General features: G+C 52.8%; 1 protein-coding gene across 4 annotated transcripts in view; it reads right to left on the minus strand.

Moving 5' to 3' along the window:
- Positions 1–5,670: 5,670 nt before the first annotated feature.
- Positions 5,671–11,047, minus strand: part of NCAPG2 (non-SMC condensin II complex subunit G2) — a 55,750-nt gene continuing 50,373 nt past the window's right edge. For 3 of the 4 annotated variants that reach the window (XM_019659116.1, XM_019659117.1, XM_019659118.1), the window contains 2 exons: positions 8,923–8,985; positions 5,671–8,727 (listed from right to left, as the gene is read on the minus strand). In XM_019659116.1, coding sequence (XP_019514661.1) covers positions 8,709–8,727; positions 8,923–8,985 — 82 coding nt within the window. In that variant the 3' untranslated portion in view covers positions 5,671–8,708. The remainder of the gene's footprint in view (positions 8,728–8,922; positions 8,986–11,047) is intronic. The other variant, XM_019659115.1, reaches the window with a different exon arrangement.

Below are 11,047 nucleotides of genomic sequence, written 5' to 3' on the forward strand. Positions count from 1 at the left end.
CCTCCCACCTGCGGGCGCCCAGCCTCCCCTCTGTACCCTCCGTCCACCCCTGAGCACTCCCTCTTTCCACCTCCACCCCCGCCACAGCCCCGCGGACCCCCTCGCGGCCCTCACACAGGTCCCCGGGGTCGCACTGCCCACCCTCAGACGCGCCCAAAGGTCGGCGGGAAGTCGGCCGTCCCCTTGGTCTGGAACGCAATGGCCGAACCTTCTCTGCTCCAACCCTGAGCCTGCGATCACCAGCGCTCTCCCATGCGGCGCCCACGACCACGCGCGGCTGGTGCGGCCGAAGCACAGAGCTCCTGCTCTTATTTACTTTAAATGTGCGTGACCATACGTGGCTGCCCGCGCAGGTGTAGACCAGGGTCGGAACTTCCACCAAACAAGCTTTCGGGGCTCCCTGGAAAGGGGCCAGGAGCTCAAGCTGCACAGGGACTGTGGGGTGCATGCGTGTGTTCTCCTCGTCCTGGCACGGAGGGGCTGTGGGAACCTAGCCCGGAGGATGGACAAGGAGTCCCGGGGACTGGAGCCCTGTCAGGGGGTCAGCATTCCCCAGAGGGGGTGGACCCTGAGGTGAGGTTTTCCTGGGGTCCTTCCCTCCTCCCGGTAGGTGGCCCTGTGCTGGCCACCGTCCAAGAGTCCGAGGAGAGGCGCTGGGGACCTTGTGTGCCTCCCCAGGAGACTTGACTTCCTAATGATTTGGGCACAGTTTGGGGGGTGGGGGTTAGACGTCAGAGGGGCTGTGTGTGTGAGGTGCAGGCTGACAACGTGTCAAACAGAGCAAGCGCAGGTGTGTGAGGATGTGTGAGTGTGGTGTGTGTCCCTCACATCCTAACTAGGCCCACCCCTCCTTCATTGCTGTCATTGTCATCTTGTGTGGCCCTACCTGGGGCCCCTAACCCCCACCTGGGAGTTCCAGTTCCCCAGCTGCTTCAGCGTTTATCAGTGACCGGAGCACCCTGACTTCTGTAGCTCTTGTTTGCCCAGGGTCAGCTCATTCCCACTGTGCCTGTTCCCGCCGTCCCTGTGAATTTCCCCTCACTGCCTGGCCCTCATCGGCCAGCCGACGTGGCCACCCCCTCCGTGCCCCTTACACCCAGGACAAGGCTGGCCTATGCAGGCTTCAGGGTTGGGGGTGATGGCAAGGCCCAGCCCACAGACCAGCCCATCCACAGTCAGATGGAATATTGGGCCTCACAGTCCCACACTTCCTGTCCTCTCTCAAGTCACGGTCCCCAGAGGACCAGTGCCTCCCTGAGAAGTCCCTCCCTCTTCCCACCCTGCTCAACACCCTCTGTCCCTGGGCCCAAGTTCCTCCCTCTGTCAGGTGTAGCAGGCAGCTGGGTGGGGATTCTTATCTTTGACCAAAAGGCCCAGGGGACTGCCCCCCCCCCCGCCCGAGAAAGCACCGCAGCTCTATGGGGATGGCCCCCCTCACCCCAAGACACAACAGCAATCATCACAGATAACAGAGCAATGTTTGCTTCTGCTGCTGCAGGTCCCATCTGCAGACCCTACAGAAGGTGGCCAGTGGGCTGGGGGAAAGGGTGGGAGGGGTCTCTGCAGGAGGCCTGGGCTCTACTCATGGGGTAATTCTTAGTAGCCAGACTGGGGTTAGCAGCGTGCTGCTGCTCCCACCTCAAAGCAAATGAGATGCATCGAGTGGAATTCATCAATTAGATGATTCATTCGCAGGCTCTGAGAAAGGCTGAGTCATTCCTCAGCTCCATCCCTGCACCCCACAAACCACAATGTGAGCACCAGGGCTTACCCCAGATGTGGGCTTGGGGTGTGAGATCCATGTCTGTCTGTGAAGGCGGAGGCGCAGCTGATGGGTATCCATCCTCAGAGGTCTGGGGGGACAGGTGACTGGTAATCAGTTTGGTGACAGAAACAACAGGAAAAAGAAAAGATCAAGATGGACTGGAAGCTAAAGCTCCTTCATGACAGGCTGTGAGGTGATTCGGAAGCTTGAGGGCAGGGGGACAACTCTGTTCAATGATGTCACTTTGTGATGCGAAGGACCTGTGACAAGGTACCCTCACTGCATTTCTGTGATACATGAGGCTCTAAATAATCAAATACCCAACCAAACGACAGTCACTACATTCGTGCTGCCAAGGAAACCAGCTCTGCTAGGACCACAGCCTGCCTAACTGTGCCCATGACGACAGGGAGGCATTGGGGCCCCACAGGGGCAAAGTGCAGGAGCTGGAGGAGTCCGGGCCCCCTCCTAGCCTGCATCCTGGAGGACTGTTTGCTTTCTGGGCTGTGGTTAGAAAGGCCCAGGGACTGTTCCTTCTTTCATTGTTTGGCTCTGGCTGACAGTGCTTCTTAAACCAGCCCTGCTTCGCCAAGTGCCCCAACTTCAGGACTCTGACAGTGTCAAAGGGAAGTTGGAGAGGAAACACCCCAAGAAAGTGGAAAACCCAAGGTAAGGACATTATAGAGGCAAAGGCACAGGGAAGCAGCACTGAACCCACAGATGGCCCAGGAGAGGGTGGGCAGCTCCTTTGTTCTGACCAGCAGATCAGTCCAGGGCTGTGCCTCACAAGCGACAGGCCTTAGCTCTGCAGATAGGACAGAAGCTAAAGGCAGAGAAATGGAACGTGTGAAGGGAGCAAGGGATGGGGAATGGGAGGGAAAGTGGGGAGGGGAGGAGAGGAAAGGGGAGACAGGGCCAGGCTCCAGCACTCAGCCTGAGGTAGCCCAGATTTCTGGTCTGAAAAGAAGCCTGTGCATGGATGGCTCTTTACTGAGTGCTACCAGGTAGGTGGTCACGACAGGGATCCCAGTGCTTGTCCCCGACATGTGAGGGTGTTTGCATTCTTGCGTGTCAAGGACGTTTGAATGCTGCAAAAGGCACACATATACGCGTACCTATCCACCAGGTGCACAGAATTCAGACAATCAAACACGTGCTTACTCCCTGAGCCCTTTAGATAGAGGGTGTCTCCTACACGTATTTACGCTTTGGGCCTTTCTGCTCATAAAATTATTGAATCCGTATTGTCATACTTTCTAATATTCATGATGCATGCCCATAGCGTCTGCGGTGCAGTCTTACAGTTCACAGTAAGAACATATCTGCAGTCACAGCTCAAAGAATGACTCTCCAATGCTTTCAAGGCCAAACAGCCCTTGGGGCACATCTCCCTCCACAGGCCTGTTGTCTGCCGGGAGGGGAGTGGTGCTCGCAGGACATGGCTGAAGTCAGTCAGGTCTGGGGAGCCTGACCTAGTCCCTCCGCCAGCTCAGTGGCTTTGAATGCTGCTGAGTAGTGACCAACCTACTGGACGACACGTGGTTTTGACTGTATCAGTCAGTGCTCTGGACTCCATCAGTTGGCCGCGATCCCTGACATCTGATTAGAACCAGCAGCGAGTGTTCAAAATGGGACAGCTGGGCCTCTCGGTCTATTGAAAAGAACTGCACCGCTGTGGGGGACCGGATGGGGTGGGGAGTGTGCACTGGGGAGAAGGGCTCCCGTGGACAGCGCCTGCAGTGCCCCACCGGCGCTCTCCTTCAGGGGGAAGGAAGGCTGCATCGGAAATGCTCACTGGGTCTCCTCCACCTGAGCAGGGCGGCTTCCTAAAGGAGGCTCGAGGGGAGCTTTAGGGCGAGCAGGGGCAGCTTTCATACACTCCATGCAAGCAGAGGTGCCCAAACGTGTGCTAACGAACACCCATAAACGCCTCATTTGGGTAGTTGGGCTTCGCTGAATGGCACAGTAATCTGGTTAACTTAATGACATTTGAATTACTGACCACAGTCAGGACTGCAGGATGGCCGTTTTTCATCATTTAAACGCAGCCCAGGTCTCTATTTGAACGGTGAACCTGGGTGAGAATCATCTGACAGTTTAATTTCACCAGTGAGGGAATGCATGCTGCCACAACCCATGCAGGGGCCTCCTGAGTTGGCCCCTCGGCTGCCAGCATGTGATGTTTGCTGAGTCCCATTGGGAGGGCCCAGGGAGCCATCCCCTTTCCCTGCAGAGACCAGGCTCCCTGCAAGGCGGCATCATGGAAATGGACCCCACTCCTCGAGCCTTGTCCCAGCGCCCCAGGCCTGCCCTCCCTCTACAGCACCAAGTGGGGACAGGGAAGCTGCACCCCTGGTATTGCCCCTGGGCCCCCCGTACAGCACGGAAGAGCCTGGTTGAGCGTGTCTGGGCTGTGTCACGGGCAGAGGTGCGGCTGACCCTGGGTGCTGTACCGTTGGGTGTCTGCACAGCACCCCCTCCCTCAGCTACAAGCACTCCAGGTTTTCTTTGTGGGACTTTCCCCCCTGAACATCTGTCAAGACGCACCACCAGGTAAGGGCGTGGACTCCAACGGGGCCAGGCAGATGCTGTCCCTGAATGGGTCACAGCAGTGACATGGGCTGGCAGTGGTCAGAGCTGGCCCTGCCCCTTGGTTCCTGAGGCCACTCCCCGCCTGCATCTGCGCCTGTCTGGCCCCTTGCAGCCCTTTGCTTTGCTTTGCCCAGGCTGCCGGATGCCTCTTGGTGGCGTAGGTCACCAGGCCTCAGATTACTTCTTACTGACCAACAACCTTCAGCGGCGAACAGTGAGAATGCCTGACTTTACAAAGCACTGACTAGGTGCCAATAGTGACGATGACACAGAGGCACCAGGATTACCCCCATTCTGCGGGTGAGGGGACACACTGAAGAAATCCAAACCATCTTCCCAAGATCCCATAGCCACTAAGCTTCGGAACCAGGTTCAAGCCCATGCAGTCTCGCTCCAGAGGCAACAACCTGCCATTGCCACCCTTTCAAGGTCACTGTCCAGTGACGGCGACAAAACTCTGGCAGCTGGTACTTGTGATGGCACCTGGCCTTCTCCAGGGGGGTGGTCGGCCACTCGGTCAGGATGCCCACTGGTTGCTCAGGGTGTCGATGCCAGAGCTGTGTTGGGCACCAGACGGGCTTCACATTTCTCAGTGTTGTTTCTTTTACTTAGTGTCACAGGGAGGTGGCAGTGAGTAGGCCTGAAGCAACATGCATTCATCTTCACCACAATTTAAACTTAGCTGAAAGTCACCTTCTCCTAACTAGCAACTAACCAGCCTGTTTCTGGAAGACATTCATAGTCTACGCTGCTTTTCCAGAATGTTCTAGGTGGGCAAGTGGTACATGGGGTCCTCCTGGCTAAAAGTCTCCTGGCACAGTGACAGAAAAAGACCCAAGAGGCCAGGGGACCCCCCACACACACACACAGATAAGAGGCCAGGGGTCAACCCCCCAACAGAAGCCAGGGGACCCCCCCTCCCAGACAGAGGCCAGGGGACAAACTCCCCCACCCCCCCATTGCCCTTCTCCCCAGGTCGTCGGCCAGCACACACACGCACAGGGCTCGGCAGCCAAGGCTCCAGGCCTTCTCGCGGCCAGGCCAACGCACAGCCCTGAAATAACAGACCCAGACAACAAGATCCAGTTGTTGGTAACTAAAAGTGGGGCAGAATACGCTTCCTGCTGTCTCCCCCCAAGAGGACACCGCTTTTGACAATCACCCACAGGAACCTTTGTGGACATCAGCACTTGGGACTGCCCCCCTACGAGGGGCCCTTGTGCTGCGTTAGCCAGGGGAGCCCGCATTTACCCCAGATAATGACAATAGGAAGGCACTCGTGAGTGAGGGGGCGGGAGAGGGTGGAGAGAGAATGGAACGGCAACACAAATTTATTCTCTCACGTTTCTGGAGTCTCAGACCTAGAACCTGGACAACGATGGCCATTTCTTGCTGGGGCCGCTTCCCTGAAGCCTCTGGCCATTGTCCTGGACTTCCTTGGATGGTATAGACCGATCCGACTTCGCTGCCCACAGGTCTGTCTGCTGCATCCAGGACCCTCCGTAATGCCCGGGCAGGGACAGGCCCCCTGGCCGTGCGGTCTTCAGTCACTGCACCCACCGGCCTCAGGTTCACGTGCCACCAGCTGGTCCTGCTGTGCAGGGTCCTGTAATTCCATGGCCATCAGAGAGCCCAGTTCCATAACGACCTGTCCTTCTGTCAGCTGGGGAGCCACCCTGACCCCAGAGCCGACTTGTGGATGCTGTGGGTGGTGTGCCCTCTGATGGGACACGGCCCTGCAGTGGGTTTTGTGGCCTTCCGTACTGTCCACACCAGCACGTCCACCTGTGTGAGCCCCTTCCATGGTCTGCACAGCAGTTCCGGCACCTTCACTGCATGTGGCCTCCGCCTCTTCTGCGCCCCAGGAGCTGGCCTGGAGGAGTGTTCACATCACCGCCGGGTCCAGGCGTCCCCAAGCTGATGGTACATCTTTCCTCAAAGGTGTGTACATTTTCTCTCTTCTCAAATCTGCTTGTTTAAGCTTCTGTTAAAGACTATCCAAACGAATATGTATAACATGTAAGGCAGAGACTAACAGACACTCAAGTACCTATTTCTAGTTTAAAGAACAGACTTCTACCATTACCTTAGCAGAAGCCTGCGTGCTCTCCCCTGCTGCCCTCCCATAATCAGGTTCTGGATTTTGTTTTCATCTTTTCCGTGTTTACTGAGCATATGACTATACTGGTGTTGTTTCGCACGTTTTTAAACTTGAAATAAGCGAGTCACACCATCCTAGGACCTGCGTTTCCCTCGCTGTCATGCCCGAGTGCCCCGCCCCCCAGGTAACGTGGAGCTGGTGGGTTCCCAGCGCCCTGCCCACCCTCCCTCCCACTGAAGGGACTCCAGGTCCCGTGTCGCTGCTGCGGACCCTGAGCAGTTGTGCTTGTGTCTGCCCTGCACACTCCCAGGGGTTCTACGGTGCATGCCCACAGGGGGGCTTTATGAACTATTTTGGCCCAATAAATACTGAACTGTGTTTCTTCACAAATTGGATTACTTCACCCTTCAAGGCTGACAAAAAAGAGAAAACCTGACCACCTTAACAACTCATATATAAATTATAAAAACTAACCTCTTCCCACACAAAAAAAACCCCAAGCTCATACAGTTTTAGAGCTGAATACTACAACATCCCACGGAAGTATTGGGTTGTCGGAAAAGCCACGACGCATTTTTGCAATGAAAAACATAGAAAAAAATACATCATGACTTTTCCGACAACGCAATACTTCCGACCTCACAGAAATCCCCAAGGAGTGCAGGAAGACACCCCTCAGTCCACTTCATGAGGCTCGGCTACTCGTGATGCTAATTCAAACATGGCCCAGAACCAGGGAGACACATTACACAGCCCACAGAACACGGCAGTCGCATGCTCACAAGCACCTAAAGTACGCAGCCTCGCTCCCTCTGCTCAGCTACCCTAGGGCTGGTGCGCAACTGCAGGAAGCAGTCTGTTTCTGTACCTTCCTGGGGAAACAGGGGCCCTGAAAACCTGGCGTTTCTTTGCTGTTTTGCTTGGGGGCTGAGGACAGAATGAGCATGCAATGGAGGCAATCCCTCCCCGTCTGTCACAAGGTGGCCTCCCAGGCCCCAGGATGCTGACGGGCCATGACTGAGGATGGTGGCCAACAGGACCAGGGATGAACGCAGACACCTCCTGGTAAACCAGGTGGGCGAGATGGGGCCCGGATGAGGCAGCCAGGAAGCCTGGGGCCAGTCCTCCGTCCATACCACATCAGCCTCAGAGAGAAAAGTTAAAGTAACAGGGGTTCCATTTGAGCTGAGTGACTGGGCTCTGTGTTATTGGTACTTACAGCCACGGGCCCATCTCATACCCAGGCAATCGGCCTCCAGGCCAGAAGAGAGGGATCCAGGATCCTACATGTGGCCTTCCTGTGCCCGCACGGCTGCACCCTCTGCTGTTGAAGACAGGCGTACCCCAGAATTCAGCCCTGCCCCTCAGGGGAGAACGCAGGCTAGTACATTGAAGTAAAGTGTATAGGGAGATGTTGCTACGGCTTTATTACTCAGTTTGCAAGCCACATTATATATATAAAAGTCATTTTAAAAACAAACGGATTTGCTGGAAAGGTGTCTCTTTTTCTTTGCACCATGGGTTTCTGCACCATTGATGTCTGGAGTCCTTTACGTTAAATATATTACTTTGTAGGCACCGGGAAAAATTTAACCACCTTTGAGCTTCCTACTCATACCTCCCTCAAATAAATCCTGCCCCTTCTCTATTATATGGGCTATTAACATTAAAAACACTAGGAAAATACACATTCATTTCATTTTCTGCAAGTCCTTTTTCTCTATTTCTACATGATCAGAGATGCTGGCTTGGTTATGAATTCAAAAATGCCCCCAAAGTTCTTGATGACGATTCATAGAGAAATCTGAAACACAAGGAAAGAAATAATTAGCTACAGAAATTAGTGACCAAATTACCTACATGTACGTTTCCACAAAATCAATCTAGAAATGGTTTGTAACCAAATATACTTAAAAAGACAGTTGAAATAACCAGTAGCTGTTTCACTGTTCCTCACGCAAAACGAAAACTCTATCACAAGGCCTCGTAGCAGACTCATGGCAGAAGGACAAGCCGGCAGTAAATGGAGCCGCTGTCACCGTTTCCCACGCCAACCAGTTGAGGGGTCCCACGGAACTCTTCGCACAGATAAAACACTGCTACTCAATCAAACGTGCTCACTGGCTGTGCTTACCACAGGAGGGCTCTTTGTTACTCGAAAGTGCTCTAATTTCTGAGGCTCTCCACCACTGCTCAGATACACAGCAGACTCATAAGCATGACGGGTGCGCACCCCTTCCAGCACTCACGTCACAAGCTTATTTCCCTCCTATGCACAAAAACACGGCCAAGAGGACGAATCAACCCCAAGACCTGCTATTACAATGCCACTTGCCCACTGCCTCAATCACCTGACACCCCTCCCCTGCACACCTGCCCCACTGTCTTTAAACTCAGGTCAGAAGCGGAGTCTCCACAACCCATCCACCTGCAGGCCCCCATGCCCACAGCAGGCTGCGCTCACATGAGGGACAACGTCCAACACAGCCAGAGCCACGGCCTCGTGGAGGTGGATAAGATCAGCTTTCTGAGGGAGAGAAGACAAACCATGCATGTTTTTATTAAAGCGTGGTTTTCTTTATGTCTACTTTCTAATCATCCAGAACATGGTCCACTGGGCATTGGTGACGACAGAAGCATGCTTCTAAAATAAGCTATAAAAAGCAACGAGCCCAAAATCCATTTTTGAAAGACTATTAAAATTGCACACAGCAGAGTAAAATGATATTATTTATCAATACTTGAAACAAAATTTACTTTTTCAGGGAATGCTCCTTTCCTTCAAGGCCTAACACAAGGCTTAAAGTTGGGGACTAAATATAACAATCGAAGCTGCCTGCTGGGGACATAATTAATATTGGCAAGTCATTTGCTTATAATATTATCGTTCATTTACTCAGTGGAAAAAATTCATTATGTAACATAAACATTAGGAAATTTTTTTTTTTTTAAGATTTTTATTGGGGAATTGGGGGAAGGGGAACAGACAAGTTGCTGTCCTTTTGTTTTTCAGTCTAGTTGTGAAGGACGTCACTTCACTGGCCCATGTTGGTATTATCATTGCGCTCTTCCCGGGTGAGGCAGTTGCTCGCCGGCCATTGGACGGCTGCTCACAGCAGCTCATGAAAGCTCACGCCAGCTGCCAGCCAGCCCCACTGCAGCCTACACCGTTGCCAGCAACTCATGGCAGCCCAGCTCCAGGTCGAGCTGTTGTTCACCATCTTAGCTATAGAGGGCAGCGTCACTGGCCCTAATATGAAATCTGAACTGGGGCCCTGCTGCTCAGAGCTGGCGTCCCAAGCAAGTCCTAATCAATGCGCCACTCGGCCAGCCCAAGAAATTTTTATACTTCTATAATCTCTAATCATAAATGCATCACTATTTTGTACCACTGACAAAAATTACAAATTTAACACACCTGGCTTTAATGGTACCGGTGCTCTAGCAGATGAACAGAGTCCGTCCTGAGAAAACATACCCAGTGTACAGGGTGCTGTGCTGGGTGAGAAGCACTGTGTGCTCAGCACCCAGCAGACCAGTTAACAGAATCCTAAGCCTGCTGGAGAGCTAGCTACTATGTTCATTAAGAAAACACTCACTTCTAAACCGATGCCTAAAATGTTAACTGCATCAGGGGTTTCAAGACATCAATTTGCCTTAATGTCTCTACTCCAACATTAAATCAATATTTGAAAACAAAGTCTTAAATCCTATTGTTTATCTTCCATGAAATTGATTTTTTTAAGTTACATCAATTTTTTAGACTGATCTTTTTAGACACCGGCTTTTCCAGTGTGCTCCCGGCATATTTAAGTAAGAACCAGTGTTTCACAGCCCCACCTACTCATTTCTTGGGATGTTCCCTTTAAAGGAAAGAGCTCTTTTTTGCCATCTGTGTGTCAGTTTAGCAAGAAGATGCAACAGTTGTAGAAACAATGGAGAGACAAGTATCACATGCCAGATGCCCCTAAGTTCTGTCAACATCCTTTTCTTTCCACACTAAGCTCTGAACTTCAAAGGACTTTTTTCTCTCAAAGTAACTACCTCACCTTGAAAGCCTGTGCAAGTGGGTGTGAAAGCAGCCACTAAGGAGGGGCCAGTGTTCCTCTTTCATATGTCCTCAGACCAGTGCAGACCACTCTGCATCCAAAACACAGTCCTTGCAAACATCAGGTACTCACACTGCTGAGACTGGGACATGCCCTGCAGACACCTTTGGACACGGCCTGGACTGGACGGCCTCGTCTGGTCCTACATTTGTGCCTGCTGAACACTGACACTGCCGTGCGCTTTCTGAAACACACACATGCTCCTCAGCTTCCTCCACATCAGATCACGTCCCTCTTCCCCACACATCTAGAAATTCAACAAGTTCATAAAACCTACAGTCTATTGGGTTTCTCCTTCAAATATACAGTTGCAAACCTGATCTTATTAAAGCTGCATAGTAAATGTTTGATAGCTTTTAAAATAAAATATAAGGGGCCGGCCGAGTGGCTCGATGGTTAAGAACTGGCTTGGGATGCCAGAGGGCCCCGGTTCGGATCCCACATATGAGGGCCAGTGACACTGCCCTCCACAGCTAAGAT

The sequence above is a fragment of the Hipposideros armiger genome, unplaced genomic scaffold, assembly GCF_001890085.2.
Source record: "Hipposideros armiger isolate ML-2016 unplaced genomic scaffold, ASM189008v1 scaffold_295, whole genome shotgun sequence".
In the NCBI taxonomy this organism is placed as follows: domain Eukaryota; kingdom Metazoa; phylum Chordata; class Mammalia; order Chiroptera; family Hipposideridae; genus Hipposideros; species Hipposideros armiger.